The sequence below is a fragment of the Symphalangus syndactylus genome, chromosome 12 (assembly GCF_028878055.3).
Source record: "Symphalangus syndactylus isolate Jambi chromosome 12, NHGRI_mSymSyn1-v2.1_pri, whole genome shotgun sequence".
NCBI classification, from domain to species: Eukaryota; Metazoa; Chordata; class Mammalia; order Primates; family Hylobatidae; genus Symphalangus; species Symphalangus syndactylus.
The window spans coordinates 87,179,147-87,198,572 of NC_072441.2; the positions used below are offsets into that span (position 1 = coordinate 87,179,147).

The 19,426-nt window shown below is 38.9% G+C and overlaps 1 protein-coding gene across 2 annotated transcripts in view; it reads left to right on the forward strand.

The window, feature by feature from the left end:
* PYHIN1 (pyrin and HIN domain family member 1) overlaps positions 1–18,594 on the forward strand; it is a 39,351-nt gene extending 20,757 nt beyond the window's left edge. Inside the window, exons 8-9 of one of the 2 annotated variants that reach the window (XM_063626948.1) lie at positions 15,178–15,302; positions 18,261–18,323. In XM_063626948.1, coding sequence (XP_063483018.1) covers positions 15,178–15,297 — 120 coding nt within the window. In that variant the 3' untranslated portion in view covers positions 15,298–15,302; positions 18,261–18,323. Of the gene's footprint in view, positions 1–15,177; positions 15,303–18,260 lie in introns of both variants that reach the window. The other variant, XM_063626949.1, reaches the window with a different exon arrangement.
* The last annotated feature ends 832 nt before the right edge of the window (positions 18,595–19,426 follow it).

Sequence of the window (19,426 nt, forward strand, 5' to 3'; positions counted from 1 at the left end):
AAGCAGCTGTTTCTATACTTTTATATAGTTTCTGTTGAGCTGATAACTTTTGTGCAATGATGAAACCCTAGCCTGAACTATCCCTGCCCCTGCCAAACTTGGAAATCCCAAGTGGGCACTAATGACTTACTGACTCGCTGACCGATGTTGCAGTTTTTTTCACCTTCGTTTTTGGGAGGTCCGTTGCACTCCCTTTGCAGCATTCCTCACACAGGGCACCAGCTGCAGGGGTCCATCCTGCAGACCCTGACCCAACGACAGATGAATAACATACACTGACACAGATATTCTGCCTGTCAGCTCAGCTACAGGTCCAGGCCCCTCACAGACACCAAGGAAGGTGCTGTAAAGAGTAGCAGCCACAGCCTCGACTAGCTGGCCCTGTGGGCATTTATTTAGCACAGATTTAATTGACAAAGCTTTTGAGTCAATGAACCTGTGGGTAGTTTGGTTGCCGGCCCCGCCCCTACAGAGAGCAATTATGCACCCGCGGTTGATCAAAATTTGGCCTTAAGACCATGTGGGTAAACAAGCTATTTAGATCAACTACTCTACCTTCCTTTGTACCCACTTTAAGCAATTTACTCAAGGTAAGAATTAGGCTGCTTTCAGCCATAACGCTATCTTGAGACTTTTACAAAACTTTCCAGCCTTCCAAGAAGATTTGTGTCTATGTCCTATAACTTCATCTTAAAATTTTTCCGACCAGCCTGACTGAACTCCCACAGGTACCCACGTTTCAGATTAGATGAGGCCCTCCCATTGTTGGTTCTTTCAGGTCCTTCATTTATGAGTTTCCTAGCTCCCTTTACTTTTCATGATAGCATTTGAACAACTGGAGTGAAGGAGTGATTTTCCCCCTTTCTATACCATAAGCTCGGATGGTAGGTAGAGTCTACCCCAGAGGAACAGAATACAAGAGGGAAAAGGTCAGTTCGTGCTATGTGCCTCAATTCTTATTCCAGATTACCTTTTCCTCTGACATGATGGGGTAGTTACCTGCACTCAGGGTTCAGAAGCCTGTATTTATGGTGAAAGGGCAGGAAACTTGGAGGAAAGGCAAAAGAATTAAATCACTATTTTTACAATCATTTCTCACCCAAGCCCTAAGCTGCATTCTGACCCAGCAACAGACACCTCCACCACCTTATATACACCCTGGAAGATAAGCTTCCTATATACAAGCTCTCTATTTTGTTTTCGTTGTTATCATTGTAGTTCTTAGTTTTTATTAACTATATTGCCTCAATAGTTTATTCAAGTATTATTTGAGCTAGCAGCCTGTGTCTTTTTGCCAACTTGGCACAAGTGGCTATGAATGGAGCCCTTGCTCAATCATTGCAACCTCAGATCCATATTCTCTTGGCCACTTCAATGTCCACTTAAATGAACATCTCCAGACAATGCCTTTCTCACTTACATTGATTGAATGGGATTATGTAGGAATTTCTAAATCTTACCTGCCAAAATCTTAATCACAACCCTTGCTAAAGCTGTACAGATTATTCTGCTTTACATAAACATCTCTAGAGCACAGGAATCCCAGGAGGATATTATGCCTTTATGGCCTCAAATACCTAAACACATCATGCAGCCATTTATTCTTGGGTGTCCAACTACCACCTGAAAAAAAGAGTATCCAACTACTTACTTATGGCTCACTAGGTAGCACAAAAGTCTTGTTCCACTCATCATGGGTTTGCCAAAAGATTTTATCTGATATAGGTTCTATATGGATTGGGATTTAAAACAAGAAGCAGCCTATTCTTATCATTGATTTCTTATGTTATGTTAACCTAAAACCAAAAACACAAATTGACATCAATCAGGACTGGGGCCGGGCGCGGTGGCTCACACCTGTAATCCCAGCACTTTGGGAGGCCAAGGCGGGAGGATCACAAGGTCAGGAGATTGAGACCATCCTGGCTAACACGGTGAAACTCCGTCTCTACTAAAAATACAAAAAAATTAGCCAGGCATGGTGGCGGGAGCCTATGGTCCCAGCTACTTGGGAGGCTGAGGCAGGAGAATGGCATGAACCCAGGAGGTGGAGCTTGCAGTGAGCCGAGATCACGCCACTGCACTCCAGCCTGGGTGACAGAGCGAGCGAGACTCCATCTCAAAAAAAAAAAAAAAAAAAAAAAAAGAATCAGGACCAGGGATGGTAAGGAAAAGAATTACTCTGAGAAAATTTTTTAATAATTTAAAATACTAGTCAACCAGAGTATATATTTTCTCATCCAAATTCCACCATTGTGATGGACTGTTTTATTTGGCTGTTTTTGAGAAGATAATAACTCAAGATGTTTTTGTCAATAAGTGGTAGATATGAATAAAGAAGTTTCTTTAATAAAATACTTTCTATACCAATTTGATCTAGGGTTTCCATGAGAAAGGTAAACAGGGAGTATGAGACATAAGTGATCAGAGTAGACATCCAAATCCCTGCAGAATGAGTACGATACAAAACATAAATGATATTCTACTTTCTGAGTATTTACAGGGTACTGGTTTTAAAACCTGCGTTCTATATGTATATGTATATTATCACATCCCTTTTTCATAACACAGTCATGAGAATGCTACTCACAGCCTTACACATAAGAGAAAACTGAAATACATGGGATTTAAAAATATTCCCCAAGTTTACAAAGATAGTGAGTGTGCTAAATGTAAATTACATGTACTTTATGTATCTTTTCTTATTTGTTCTTCCTTACACTGCCTCGATGATGTCATTATTAGTCACATTTCATATTTCTAAATAGTGAGGAAATGAGAGGTTAAATCTTCATTTAAGATACTGCTTTTGAGGGCCAAGATGACTAACTAGAAACAGCTAGTGTGCACCACTCTTGTAGAGAGAAGAGAGTAGCAAGTAAATGCTAGATCTTCAACTGGAACATCCAGGTGGAACATTGAGATCCACCGAGAAAACAACTTTATCCGTGGAGAATAGAGAAGAGTGTGAAGACAATTGCTCACCTGGGAATGGCACGGAGCCAGAGGAGGCTTCTCCACTGCAGGGAAATGGTGAGTGAGTGAGAGTCTCTGGGGACCCCTACTTCTGCCACGGACCTTTGCCACCCTGGGCTCAGGAGATACCCCTATGAGACCACCCCACTGGAGCCTTCAGACTGAGAGGGAGAGCTAAGTGGAGCCTGGGCAGAGCCGCCACTCAGGCATACAAGGAACCCTGGGAGCCTTGGATCCAAGTATCCTGGAATTAGCGGCTACAGCTCTGGCAATAGGGAGGTCAGGCTACCTCACAGGCCTTCAGGAAAGGAGCTGAATCCAGGGGACTGAGCAGCACTGGACTGCAAGCCTCGCCTCCACTGCACCTCACAGGATAAAGTCCACTAGCCTAGTACTCCAGCCACCCCACTGCCTGGGCTCATGGGCCGGTAGCAGCTCTGCACTTCCCTGGGATGGAGCCCCCAGAGGGAGAGGCAGCCCGCCATTTTTGCTGTTTCACAGCCATTGTCACGGCTGCCTTCAGGCCCTGGAGAGTGTGTGGTGATTAGGGACTGGCTGGATCCCCAGCACAGCACAGATGCCTCATGAAAAAGTGGCCAGACTATTTTATACATGGATTCCCGATGCCAGTTCTCCTCACTGGGCAGGACCTCCTGACTTCAGACTCTAGTTATTCCCTGCCTGAGCTTTGGTGACTATAGCATCTCTATACTTCCTGGGATGAAGCTCCTAGAGGGAAAGGTAGGCTGCCATTTTTCCCATCTTGCAGCCCTCTCACCAATTGCCTTCAGGTTCTGAAGGATGGGCAGTAATTAGTGATGGGCAGATCCCCAGCACACTGGAGCCACCCCACAAAGAAGTGGTCGGACTGTTGTAACCGTGGGTCCCTGTTCAAATTTCTTCTCACTGGGTGGGGCCTTCGGACCTGGGACTCGAACACAACTACCCTGCCCCCTCCTGAACATGTCAGTGGAAAGAGGCTTTGCATTTGTCTCAGGAGAAAATCTCAGAGATAACCCACAACTCCTCCACCATTGCAGCTGCAGTGGCACTGCCCTAACTGCTCTCGGGCAGGGAAAGAAACAAAAGGCCTGGTCACTACACTGGCACCTTCAGCACACAGCAGCAAGCATTGGAGAGGAGTCCAGTCTCTCTTCCCTATGAGTTCCCAGCCCTACTCTTCACCAGACAGGGCTCCTGGCTTTGAACTGCAGAACAGCTGCCCCATCCATGGCTAAGCATACCATCTGCTAGTGACTCTGCGTTTCCCTGGGGAGAGGGTCCCAGAGGCAACTGACAGCCCCACTGCAATGGACACAGCAGTGGTTCTGCCCCTGATCCCCTTAGTCCAAGGAAGAAACAAAGACCCCGAGAGTTTCACCTGCGCTTCCAGCATACCACAGTCACCATACAAGCAGCAAGGCACAGTCTCTCCTCCCTATGAATCCTCAGTGCCCCACTCCTCAATGAGCTGAGCCCCTAGTTGTGGCCAGCAATGTAACTGCCCATTCCCTAGCTGAACATTCCCAGTAGCAGTGGCTCTGCATTTCTCTGAGGTGCAGCTCCCAGAGGCAACCAAAAGCCCTTCTGCCACTGCTGCTGCAGTGGTACTTCCCTGCTGCCTTCATACTGGGGAAGGAGCTGCAGTTGCCCCAAGGAGAAGAACTCAGTCTATCTCTCTTGTGACCCACCCGTAGCCCTGCTCTTCACCAAACAGGGACCCTCTGGCTTGGGCCCACAGCACAGCTGCCCCATCTTTGGCCAGTTGCACTGTCTGATAGCAGCACCTCATTTCTCTGGGGTGGACCACCAAGAGACAAGTGAAAGGCCCACTGCCATAACCACTGCTAAGGTTTCTTCTGCTGCAGCCTCCAAGCTGGGAAGAGAACATAAAATCTGAGCTCACCCCAGAGCTGCAGTGTGCCAAGCTAAGATCTGCAGCCAGTACTCAAGTGGGAAAGGAGCCCACACTTTCAGAGGACTGAGAGGGAGCATGCCCTGCATAGAGCCTGCCTACTGGTGGATATACTTAAGCACCACCTACTGGATCAAAGCCCAAAACTTCAACACCAAAAATATTTTGCTAATATAGACCCCTGTGTAACCATGGACAAGAATTTAGCTAGAAATTAAAACCCTGCACAAAGCCTCAGCTCTGTAACAACATCCAGGAAAGAAGGTTTCTAACTACTCAAAAGCAACAGTGCAAGAACTCTGGCAATTCAGAAAGCCAGAGTGTCTTGTTTCCTCCAAATGATTGCACTAGTTCCCAAGCAAGGGTTCTTAACCAGGCTAAAATGGCTGAAATGACAGAAATAGAATTCAGAATATGGGTAGGAATTAAGATAATTGACATTCAAGAGAAAGTTAAAACTCAGACCAAGAAATCTAAGGGTTTCAATAAAATAATACAGGAGCTGATAGAAAAAATGGCCATCACAAAAAGAACCAAACTGATCCGATAAAGCTGAAAAATACATGACAAGAATTTCATAATGCAATTGCATGTATTAACAGCAGAATAAAATAACCTGAGGAAAAAAACCTCAGAGTTCAAAGACTGGTTCTGTGAAATAACTCAATCAGAAATAAAATAGACAAAAGGGAATTAAAAAGAATGAAAAAAACTTCTGAGAAATATGGGATTATGTAAAGAGACAAAGTCTAGAACTCATTGGTGTCCCTGAAAGAGACAAGAAGAAAGCAAACACCTTTAAAACATATTTCAGGATATCATCCATGAAAAATTCCCCGGCCTTGTTAGAGAGGCAAACTTTCAAATTCAGGGTACATAGAGAAATCCTGTGAGATACTACACAAAAAGACCTTCCCCAAGACACATAATCATAAGCTTTTCCAAGGTCGAAATGAATTTAAAAATGTTAAAGACAGCTAGAGAGAAGGGGCAGGTCACCGGGCAGATCACCTGCAAAAGGAACCCTATCAGACTAACAGCAGAACTTTCGACAGGAGCCTGACAAGCCAGAAGAGCTTGGGGCCTATATTCAGCATTTTTAAAGAAAATAATTTCCAAGCAAGCATTTCACATACAGCCAAACAAAGCTTCATAAATGAAAAAGAAATGAGATCCTTTTCAGACAAGCAAATGCTGAGGGAATTTGTTACCACCAGACATGCCTTATAAGAGATACTGAAAGGAACACTAATTATGGAAAGGAAAGAACATTACCAGACACTACAAAAACACAATTAAGTAGACAGAATAGTGACACTATAAAGCAACCACAAAAACAAGTCTCCATAATAATCAGCTAACAACACAATGACAGGATCAAATCTGCAGATGTCAATATTAACATTTAATGTAAACAGGCTACACACTCCACTTAAAAGGCACAGAGTGGCAAGCTGGATAAAGAAGCAAGATCAAATACTGTCTTCAAGAGATCTATCTCACATGCAATGACACCCATTGGCTCAAAATAAAGGGACAAAGAAAAATCTACCAAACAAATAGAAAGCAGAAAAAAAAAACAGAGGGTGCCATCCTAATTTCAGAAAAAACATACTTTAAACCAACAAAGAGTTAAAAAGACAAAGAAGGGCATTTCATAATGGTAAAGGCTTTGATTCAACAAGAAGACCTAACTACCTTGAATATATACACAGACAACACAGGAGCACCTAGACTCATACAACAAGTTCTCAGAGACCCACAAAGAGACTTATATTCACATGCAAAAATAGTGGGAGACTTCAACACTACACTGGCAGTATTAGTTTGATCATTGAGGCAAAAAAAAAAAAAAATAGCAAAGATATTCAGGACCTGCACTCAATGCTTAAACAAATGGACCTAATGGACATTTATGGATCTCTCAACCTAAAACAACAAACACACATTCTTCTTATTGCCACATAGCACACACTCTAAAATCAACCACACAATCAGATATAAAACAATCCTCAGCAAATTCAAGAAAACAGAATCATACCAACCACCTTCTCAGACACAGTGCAATAAAAGTATAAATCTATAGTAAGAAAATGGCTCCAACCCTACAATTACATGGAAATTAAATAACCTTCTCCTGAATGACTTTTGGGTGAATAATGAAGGCAGAAATGAAGAAATTCTTTGAAACTAATGAGAACAAAGATAAAATACATCAGAATCTCTGGGACATTGCTAAGTCAGTCTTAAGAGAGAATTTTGTAGCACTAAGCGCTCACATCAAAAAATTTAAAAGATCTCAAATTAACAACCTAACATCACAACTAGAAGAACTAGAAAAACAAGAACAATCAATCTCCAAGCTAGCAAGAGAAGAAATAACCAATATCAGAGCTAAACTAAATAACCAATATCAGAGCTAAACTAAAAGAAATTGAGATGTAAAAAACAGATCAACGAATCCAGGAGTTCATCTATTGAAAAAAATTAATAAGAAAGATTGCTAGATAGACTAAAAAAAGAGACAAGATCTAAACAAACACAATTAGAAATGACCAAGGGAAATTACCACTGACCCCACAGAAATACAACAATCCTTCAGAGACTACTATAATCACCTCTATGCACACAAGCTATAAAACCTAGAAGAAATGGATAAATTCCTAGAAACATATAACCTCTGAAGACTAACCCAGGAGGAAATTGAATATCTGAATAGACCAAGTTCTGAAATTGAATCAGTAAGAAAAAGTCTACCAACTAAAAGTAGCCCATGACGAGATGGATTCACAGGCAAATGCTATCAGATGCATAAAGATGAGCTGGTACTATTCCTACTGAAACTATTCCAAAAACTGGGGAGGAGGGACTCATCTCCAATTCATTCTATGAGGCCAGCATCATCCTGATACCAAAAGACAGAGACACAACAAAAAAAGAAAACTTCAGGTGGTTATTCTTGATGAACATAGATGCAAAAATCCTCAACAAAATACAAGTAAAAAAAAATCTAGCAGTACATCAAAAAGCTAGTCCAACACAGTCAAGTAGGCTTTATCTCTGGAATACGAGGTTACATACACAAACAATAAATGTGATTCATCACATAAAGAGAACCAAAAAGCTACATAATCATCTCAATCAATGCAAAAACAGCTTTCAATAAAATGCAACATCCCTTCATGTTAAAAACCCTAGATACTCTAGATATTGAGTGAACATACTTCAAAATAATAAGAACCATCTCCAACAAACCCACAGCCAACATCACACTTTATGGACAAAAGCTAGAAGTACTCCCCTTCAAAACTGGAACAAGAAAAGGATGGCCTCTCTCACCATTCCTATTCAACAGAGTACTAGAAATCCTGGCCAGAGTAATCAAAGGCATCCAAGATAGGAAAAGAAAAAGTCAAAAGATAGAGAATAAAGGCATCCAAGTAGGAAAAGAGAAAGCCAAATAAAGAAATAAAAGGCATCCAAGTAGGAAAAGAGAAAGTCAAACTATCACTTTTTGCGGAAGACAAAATCCTATATTTAGAAAAATCCATAGTCTCTGCTGAAAAGCTCTTTGATCTCATAAACAACTTCAGCAAAGTTTCAGGATACAAAATCAATATACAAAAATCAGTACACATTCCTATAAACCAACAACATCCAAGCTGAGAGTCAAAACAGGAATGCAATTCCATTCACAATTGCCACAAAAATTGACAAAAAGATTTATTGTATTCAACAAGGTTGGAAATCACCATACTACTTTTTTTTCTAGAGCAGGCTATTTGTGGGATGAGAGGGTTTTCTTAGAATGTAGTCTGTTTTGTATATTGTGTCTTATGTGACAGGCACTGTGTACATCACTTTGGATCCATTTTTCTCATAATCTTCAAATCAAAATAATGAGGCAATCATTTCATTTTTTAGATGAGGAAACTGAAGCTTGGAGAGGTTAGGCAATCACATAGAGGCTAACCAAGGAGGTAGTTATTGTAGATAGTTCCTATGTACCATAAGAATTACAAAACACTGCTCAAAGAAATGAGGGAACACAAACAAACAGAAAAAAATTCCATGTTCATGGACAGGAAAAATCAATATTATTAAAAATGGCCATATTTCCCAAAGCAATGTACAGATTCAATGCTATTCCTCTCAAACTACCGATGACGTTCTTCACAGAATTAGAAAACACGATTTTAAAATTTATATAAAACCAAAAATGAACTTGAAGACTCAAAGCAATCCTAAGCAAAAAGAACAAAGCTGGAGGTATCACTTGACCCAACTTCAAACTGTACTACAAGGTTACAGTAACCCGAACAGCATAGTACTGGTACAAAAACAGACACATAGACCAATGGAACAGAATAGAGAGCCCAGAAATAAGGCCGCCCACCTACAATCACTGGATCTTTGACAAAGTTGACAATGACAAGCAATGGGGTAAGGACTCCTTTTTCAATAAATGGTGCTGGGATAGCTGGCTAGTCATATGCAGAAGATTAAAACTGGACCCCTTCCTTACACCATATACAAAAGTCAATTCAAGATGAATTGAAGACTTCAGTGTAAAACCTAAAACTCTAAAACCCTGGAAGATGACCTAGAAAATACCATTCTGGATATAGGGCCTGGCAAAGACTTCATTTTGAAGATGCCATAAACAATTACAACATAAAGAAAAAATGACAAATAGGACTTCATTAAACTAATAAGCTTCTGCACAGCAAAAGAAACTACCAACAAAGTAATCAAACAATCTACAGAATGAGAAAAAAATTTGCAAACTTTGCATCCAACAAAGATCTGTTATCCAGAATCTGTAAGGAATGTAAACCAATTTACAAGAAAAAAATGAGCCATCCCATTAAAAAGTGGGCAAAGGATGTGAACAGACACTTCTCAATAGAAAACATGCACATGGCCAACAAACATATGAAAAAATGCTCAACATCACTAATTATTAGAGAAATGCAAATCAAAACCACAATGAGATAACATCTCACACCGATCAGAATGACTGTTATTAAAAAGTCAAAAAATAACAGATGCTGGTGAGCTGGCAGAGAAAAGGGAACACTTATATACTGCCAGTGGAAGTGTTAATTAGTTCAGCCATGGCAGAAAGCAGTGTGACAATTCCTCAAATAACTTAAAACAGAACTCCCATTTGACCCAGCAATCCTAGTACTGGGCATGTGCCCAAAGGAATATAAATTATTCTACCACAAAGACACAGGCATGCATACATTCATTGCACCACTATTCACAATAGCAAAGACATGGAATCACCCTAAATGTCCATCGACGTTAGACTGGATAAAGAAAGTGTGGCACATGTACACCATGGAATACTAGACAGCCACAAAAAACAATAAGATCACGTCCTTTGCACCAACATGAATGGAGTTGGATGTCATTATCCTAAGCAACTTAATGCAAGAAGAGAAAACCCAATGCCACATGTTCTTACTTATAAAAGGAGCTAAACAATGAGAACACATGGACCCAAAGAGGAGAACAACAGACACTGAGGCCTACTTGAAGATGGAGGATGGGAAGAGGGAGAGGATGAAAAAACAATTCTTAGTGGGTATCAGGCTTAATACTTGGGTGATGAAATAATCTGTCCACCAAACCCCTGTGACATGCAGTTTACCTATATAACAAACCTGCGCATGTACCTCTGAACTTAAAATAAAAGTTAAAAAAATAATTTTTGGTCTTACAGGCAGCATTCAAATCCAGCCTTAATGAACTCTAAAACTTAAGTATTTCATGGTCATATATTGCTTCCAGAGTTAGAATGTAGATGTTAAAATTTCTGAAATATTTTTCTATATATTTAAAGTTAGACATTGTTATGGTTTGAGTTTGTTTCCATAATTCAGGTTCTGCAAGGCTTCTCATGAGAAATTAGGTAACTGTGACTCACTATTTCATTCTTTCTCTTTCACTGCCATGTTAAGACCTATGAATCAGATGCCTATATCTTCAGTGAATGGGCAGGCAACTTGAAGCTAAGGTAAAAGGAAAACTGAGTCACTATCCTCCAATCTAGTACCTTACCCATTACCAAATTGCACTCTGACCAGCCTTCTTTCTGCATCACTAATACATGTATAACAGTTGAAGACAGGACTCCTATGTAAGGAGTTCTCATTTTTACATTTTGTTTTGTTGCTGCTTTTGTTCTTTTTGACTGGTCAATTCCAATAATTCATATTTCTCTGTACAGTTTCTAAAATTACTATTTGTGGATAGTGCTATCAATCTGCCTATTTGCCATCTTACTTCAGTGGTTAGATGGAGCGCATTCCTGGTCATTATCAGCTCTGATCCATTTACTCTCTGCTACTTCAAAGACAAACATTTAAAGACAATCCGTTTTCTGACACATAATGGCTTAGACGAAATGGAGTGATAGTTTCTAAGTTCTCCTATCTAAATACATAATACAGCCATTTCTACATTCATAGGAATTATTCTGCTGTACATAAACTCCCTTAGATACAATAATTTTAGAAAGAGGCATGTATCTCCATGGCCACCTACACCTAAATGCACCATGGACTTTTTCTCCTTTGGTGACCCACTCGAAGGTTGTCTCACCACTCAATCTATGATTCACCAGGTGAGCAGGAAAGCCCTGGCCTTTTACTCATCAAGGGTTCGCTCAAAAATTTGTGTATGATATAGGTTCACTACGCTTTGGGATCTAAATACTGAAGAAGACAGAAGCATGACCATCTGTCATGACTCATCTAAAGCATAGATCACAGAATGGCATGAGTCATGATCAGGGATGGTAGTAGGGAGAAATTACAATGAGGAAAATAATCAGCAACTATTTAAATTAATATTCAACCAAAGCCAAGATCTTAGGCATCCAAATTCTGCTACTGTAATGAAAACGTTTTTATTTATATTTAATTATGTATATTTAATTGTTAATGATTTAGGGTGTACAAGTACAGATTTGTTACATGGTTAAATTGCACAGTGGTGAAGTTGGGTCTTTTAGTGTATCCATCACCTGAATAGTGTATGTTGTACCCATTAGATAATCTCTCATCCCTCACCCTACTCCCACACTTCCACCTTTCTGAGTCTCCAGTGTCTATTATCACAACCCCCGTATGTCCAATATCACTTCTTGGCCTTTCCACTAAGATAACTGTAATATCTGATCTTTTCAGTTTTGACTTATTTTGAAGAGATACTTGTTCAATTCACTTTTATCAATAAGATTAGACTACTAGCTTTGGTAGAAGGGAATAGAGACTAGCTTATTTAATATTCTTCCCATGCCTCCTCAATGGGATTTTCTACAACTGGGTCAACATAAAGCATAAAGTATCTGTGAATAGAGCAAACACACAAACACTGCATATACTATAACAATGAAAATAATAATGATATTTCTTCTTATTGAGCATTCACTGGATTCTGAAGTAAAGCTGTGTTTATTACAAAATGTATAGCATATATTCTTTATCGCATATCCATGAAGATGCAACCTGTATCTCATTTCACATATGAGAATCATGAGGTTCAAAGAAGTTAGAAATCTCTCCCAAGCTAATAAAGATAATTAGTATTAGTTGAAAGATTCATATTCAACTTAGTCAACTAAAAAGTTTTTGTAGTTGAGGGAGTATGTTTCTTCCAGTGTGAGAGAGTAGATATTAAAATATCTGTAATATATCAATAAGCATTTCAAATAGTGTTGAATTTTACATTTGTTTTATAATTCAGACTCTTCAAGCTTCTAAAACAGGATGAGGTGCACAAGATGGCTAGGGTTTGTTGTCCTCACTAGGAAACCATCATAAGCAAACAGATCTTTCAGCACTTTCCTTCTATCTCCTTAAGGACAAAAGAAAAATATTATGGAAATCTACAAATAGAAATAAATGAGAGCGATTTGATATTGGAAGTAGAATGTCCTTAAGTGCTTTCCTTAGTGCTTAGAGAGAGTCACATATGATTTTCCAGACACCCATTATCCTTACATTAACAAGATATATATATATATATATATATGACATGTTCTGTTCTGGGAATGCCCTAGTGAAATCTGGAATGGTTGTGATTGCTATTGGGAATCCTGAAGGATTTTGGATACCTGATGCACATCACTGGATAAACAGAATCCTGACTGGAACTGTGCTTTCAGAGAGTGCTGATAGCGAAATGAAGATCAGTATGCCCAAACAACCGACAACTGATTTTTCTGGGTCCTGAAGTGCAAATTACAGGAATCCTTTGTGTATTTGCTTGATGAAAATGGCTTCCATCCATTTGGCTAACATTGTTCTGAAACTTGCTACCCTTATAACCTAGGAGGGTTATTTAACAAAAATAACTCAAGCAGAGGTGCTTGACCAAGTTAGCCTAGACGGGTCTTCACCAGAAACAGAGCCAGGGCCCAATCACACACCTATACAATTTCAGTCAATAAAATGAAGGATGAAATGCCATTTGTAAATGTACAGGTGAAGAGGTTATGATATCTGAATTTATGCTGTTTGCCAGAGAAAATGCAAGAGGGAAGAAAATGTAAAAAAATAAAAGAAAAAAATAAATTAAAAAATCAAAAATCAAAACAGATAGATGATGACATAGATATAGATGATATAGATAGATATAGATATAGAGGCAGATACATAATCAGGCTTCATCTCATAGTGAAACCATTAATCAGAAAAGTCGATCTTTTCCTCAGAACACAGATGCCAGAATCACCCGAATATATGACTCCAAGAAGATAATATCTTCTCAAAAGTGGAGAGTCTGCATAGGTAAACTTCAGTCATCAGAGAGCTTCCAACTCTGAACCATCCTCAGATGTCACAGAAAATGTCACAAACTGCATCTGGTAGTTCTTTAACCAAAGTGCCAGCTTCTTGTTGCCATTCTTTGTGCCTCTCTTTATTATAATTAAAGGGATAATCAGTATCTTGACAGAGCTTTTCAATCAATCTCTGACTAAATACAGCTTTTTATTTTACTATATTTCTCATTCTTTTATTAAGTATATAATCAGAGATGCTACTAGATTCTAGGATTTTTATGATTTACAAGGGACACATTGATAAAATCATTCCTGACCTAAAGACATTATTGTGATTTATGGTCCAGATATAGAGAACGAGTGGAGGAGAGTAAACAAAGGTGAAGACATACAAGAGTGTGTTCCTCTCTTACATTTCATTGTTCATTCACAGCTTTCCCCTTTGCTTCAGAACCATAACTCACAGTTTATTTTCCACATTCTTACTCTTTCCTACATGTGTTGTTTCATATAATGCTACTCCTTTTGTCTGGAATCTTTTTCTCCTATTCCTTCACTGGCCTTTATATTTTCTGGGCCAGCCTAAAACTGTCCTCAAGCAAGACCTCCTGATAACCCTGTCCAAAAATAAGACAGATCATCTCTTTGTGTCCTTCACATGTCCATTTATTTCCTTTATAATACTTGTCACCACAGCAATTATAGTATATTTTCAACCCTGTAAGTAATTGAGATTATATATGCTACCTGCTCAGGTAAGTAAAAACAAGGGTCCATGAATGAGTTTATATCAGTGTGTGTCAAATCCTATTCCACACTGCATTTTACTTACCAGTAAGTTGGACCGTGTAGTCACCTGCCTCTGTGCCACAGCACCCTCTATCAGCAGTGAACAAGAAGTCAACTTACAGAAAGAAAAGGGGAGTATTAAGTCATTATTCTCTCATCTAGTTTTTCACCCAGGCCCCAAGATCCACACTGACCCATCCTACAGCCTCAGTGACTCCCCCACACCTATGAGTTGAAAACAGACTTATTCTTTACAGGAGTTTGCTATATGTGATTGGATTTTTCTTTCTTATTTTGTTATTGTTACCCAAAGTTCATATTTTCCTGAAGAGTGTCTACAGATTTTATCTGGTGGATCAGTAAACAGGCAGTGTGTTTTTGTCATCTTGGCAGAATTGGCCTCAAATAGACCCCATGCCTAATCATTGCCAGCTCAGATCCATTTTCTCTTATACTATAATGCTAGTTTCTGTGTATGCTGAAATGTGGGTTGAGAAAACTAAGTGTATGCCAGCATCCAGAGAGATTAGCAGAGGGAAGATTCTATAAAAAGGGATTTTGAAGCACACACACACACACACACACATATATATATATACACATGTATTACATCCAACTTATGCAGGAAAATATTAAGCAGAAAAAACAGTTCTTTCTGTCATAAAGTGAAAGATTGAATTACCCAAATTTATGACTCTAGAAGGATGAAGCCCACCCAGGAGCACAGTCATCGCCTACAAACTTTAGAATCATCTCACCAACTGTGGCCCCTCCTGTTTCTTCTTATACTTCCACCAACCGCCATCCAGCAGTTCCTTAAATAAGGTACCACCTTTCTATTTCCATTCCTGTACCTCTAAAATATAATTGTAAAGGTAATCAGAGTCTTCAAAGGGATTCTCATTTAAACTCTATGTATTATTTCATTATTTTACTACATTTCTCATTCATTTATCAATATCTAATTGGACATGCCACTGGATTCTAAGTCCTTCAATACTCACAAAATGTGCATTCATGTAATCATTTCTGTCTTCAAGAAGATTACTGTTTTTCATTGGCGCAAATATAGTGTATGTGGGGAGGTATCCAGACAAGGAGAGATGAATACAGCAGTATGTTTGTACCTTCCATTCCAGTTTCCTTTCACAATTTTCCACTATGACTAATGACCATAACTTAGGATTGATATTCAAAATTCCTATTTCTTTCCATAACTAGTGTCTTGACATATGCTACTTCTTTGTTTAGAATCCCTTACTCTCACCTCTTCATTTGCCCCAATATATTTCTGGGCCAACAAAAATCCCCTTCCTCAGAAAAATACTGCACTGATATCCTCCTCCTGCCATAGAACACATCATGCCAAGGTGTCCTGAACATTTCTCTTTATTTTATTTAGAACTTTTATTACAATTCTAATAATGGAGTGTTCTTCAACCATACTTGATAATAAGTATAGTTTATAGATTTCTTGTCCAGAAGAACATCAGACAAAAGTGGACTAATGAATTTATATCTAAGTGTTCCAATTAAATCCCAGCCTGCTTTCAGCCATGATATGACCAGTGGAGTCACCTCCACCTAGGGAACAGAAGACTATGATCTACAATGAGAGGGAAGGTGATGAAAGAGAAAGGCAAGAGGAGAATCACGTCACCACTCTTTTAGTTGAAGACATGTCACCATACAGCATAGTTGAAGACAGATTACCTATATACAGGGGTTCTCAATTTGTGGTAGTTTTTTGGTTTGTTTATGTTTTTGTTGTTTTTGATAAGCCCAAGCATCATATTTTCCTCAATAAGTTATACATGATTTACTTGAGAGTCAAAGCTAGCATGTCCTCTTTAGCCATCTTGGCTTAGGTGACCATGGACGGAACTCATATGTAGTCATTACCAGCTGAGACTCACTTTTCTGTTACTTCATAGACATAATTGGACATCCCAGGACAACATTCTGGAAAAGAACTTATTTCTCCTACATTTTGGCTTTGAAGGGACTACACAAAGTTTGCCTAAGTTCTACCATTTTAAATACGCATTATGGTCTGTTTCTATAGCCATTAGATTTATTTGACTGCATCTAAACCTCCCTTAGCCCAGGAATCCCAGCTAGGGTCCTATGTCTCCTACACTTAACCACCCATATAGCCATTTCTTCTTTGATATCTAGCACTTCCACAGGATGCCTGGAAAATACGTCCGATTACTTCCTCTGTGATTCACTAGCTCTGAAAGAAGTCCTTGCTTTTATATATTATAGGTCATCCCAAAGTGATTCTATGTTTGTATTTAATTCAATCTATGTTTGTATTAATTTTTAATTAATTATTATTAACTTTATAAATTTTTCTATGCTTTTGGATTTAAAGTCAAAAGCAGACCATTCTTATTTTTCATCTTTTGGCATGACTCTCCTAAATCAAAGAGCCCAGAATGGTTGGGAAAACAAATGGAGATATTACTGGCTCAGAATTACTATATGGGAAAAAAAGAAGCTATTAGTTTTATCCCCAATCACTACAACTTTATCTGGGTTTTCCACAAGAGGGTCAACATAAATTATAATTCTTTTCTGGATCAGGCTGACACACAAACCTTGCATAGTCTTTGAAATAACAATGAAAATAATATTTTTCTAACTGAGCATCTACTGGATAAAGCTGGAAGTGAAAGTTATGTTTTTAGGTACATGATTGCATTTATTCTTCAGTACACCTCTATGAGCACAGTAGGAAGACCGTGTTCCAGGGAAAAAATGTGTTCTGCTCTAGACAAGTTAAGTTTGAGATTCCCACAGGACATCTAAGAATTATCCATCTGATATATAGAGCTTGAACTTGGATAATTTTGGCTGGGCCTTTTAGTGAATTATGTCAGTATAGATATAGTTGTTAAAACAGTGGATGTGACTGAAAGTACCTAATAGAATAGAAATAATGATGCCTCTCATTTACTGAGTATGCAGAATGACTCAGACTATTCTAAGGGTTTTTCAATAATTATCTCCATTAATCCTTTATAATCCAATTGTTTCATTAACTCATTTAATTCTTTGTGGTACACAATGAACAGAAGAGGGAGTTAAATTTGAGGGTGGTCAACATAGTTCATAACAGTCCTAAATTACCAAGGATGTCCCTAAGCAAATCAGAACACTAAGGTAGCTGTCTTTAGTGAAAAATATCTCTGTGTAGACAGAGATGGTTGGATCTACATGACAAAGTTTATGCTGTTTGTTACATATAATCATGTGGGATTCTTTGAACAAATAAAGGCTAATATTGGAATGCAAAAAGATCAGAATAAAGGCTAACATATTCAGACACACAAAAATGCAAAGGCTTTCTGATTGCTCCAGTTCTCAGGGACATTAGTCAAAATTCCCAAGCCTTCCTTGACAGCAGTTGCACCAGGAATACATTTTGTACACTTCTCCTACGTTTCTGCCCAGTGAGAAGTTTCCCTTTAGCCCTTGTCGTTGGACACACCAGCTCCTTTCTCTATCCTATTGTTCCCTGACATCTCCTGCCCTTTCACTTGGGCTCATGCTGGGTAGGAGTGAATATCGCAATTCATGGTCCCAATAGAGGGGGAAGATGTGATTCCAAGGACAGGAATTCATTAAAGGAGATAGGTGAGAATGAGAAAAAAGTCCTTCAGATGGAAATAGAAGAAGAGATGTGGCTCACAGGGAGGAGAGGCAGTGTAATTGAAGAAAGAACTGTATGGCCACCTGCATCTCAACTGGTTTATTTTTATCTCTTTATGCTTCAAGGTCACCAAGGACAAGGATATCAAATAACTACCATTCAAACTTTACTCAAGTGTGGAAATTTTGCCTGAAGTCCTCTGCCTAAAAACCTGATGCCACTGGTAATGATGTTTATGAAGATAAGATCAAAGCACAGAAAATCATATATGTATATATATATGGTTGAAATACTATATATAATATATATATATATACCAGCTATGAATTCTAGGAAATGGAATATTAAGGGTGCATTTTATTTCATTAGTTTTACTTTTATGCAATTTCTTCATATCATATTTTCCATTCAGAATTTTCATAATTTGAAAAAAAATAAACTTTTTTTTCTAAAAGAGTGCTTCCATAGGAGTTTCTGTAATCTGTCTGTGAGTTACGTAAAAGCAAATAAACTGTGGCCTGCAAGTCAGGGTGGGGCACACAGATTTATAGTTTGGATGGGATCTTTAAGGAATAGGCCCTGGTCAAGACCGAACTGACTGTGCCCTGCCCAGAGAATCCAGACCAAGGGGCAGGTAGGGGTAAAATCCAGCCTATGATTCTGTTGCAAGCACTGTGTCCTGGGAATGAGTTGCTCTAGCCAAAACTAGAGATATCTTTTCAGAATTGGACTCCTGAAGGGGGAATAACTGGGTAATTTGCTTGCCAAACCAGGCACATTCTGGTGATGTGCATGAAGGCACTTGCCTATGTTAGAGGAATTCCTGGCCCTGTTTGATGTAAATTATCTGGTTCTATACATTTCCTTCAGCACCAACAGCTCCTCAGGAGCTCTCCAACCATATTTCCTCTTCCCACATTCCACTATATGAATCCATCAGAAAGTTGCCCAGGCAGACAGTTAACTTAGGCAAACTGAAGAATAATTAATTTATTTTAGAGTAGAATGGCAAAAAGTCAGTATCTAAAACTTACAATGTATTTATAGATCATATATTTGGCACCTGGTGCAATTATTTTGTGTCACTTAATCTTCACAGTAGCTCTAGAAGGTTGACAGTTTTCTCCTTTTTACTCTCCATATATAAAGAAAAAAGGGCACAGAAAGCAAATTTACTTTCCAAGTGACACTTAGGTGGTCTTATATAGTCCTTGATTTAACATCCAGGCCTGTTGTTCTGGCTTGGGTTAGGTGTGCTGACGTTAGGAGAACAGGGATAAGATGCAAATTA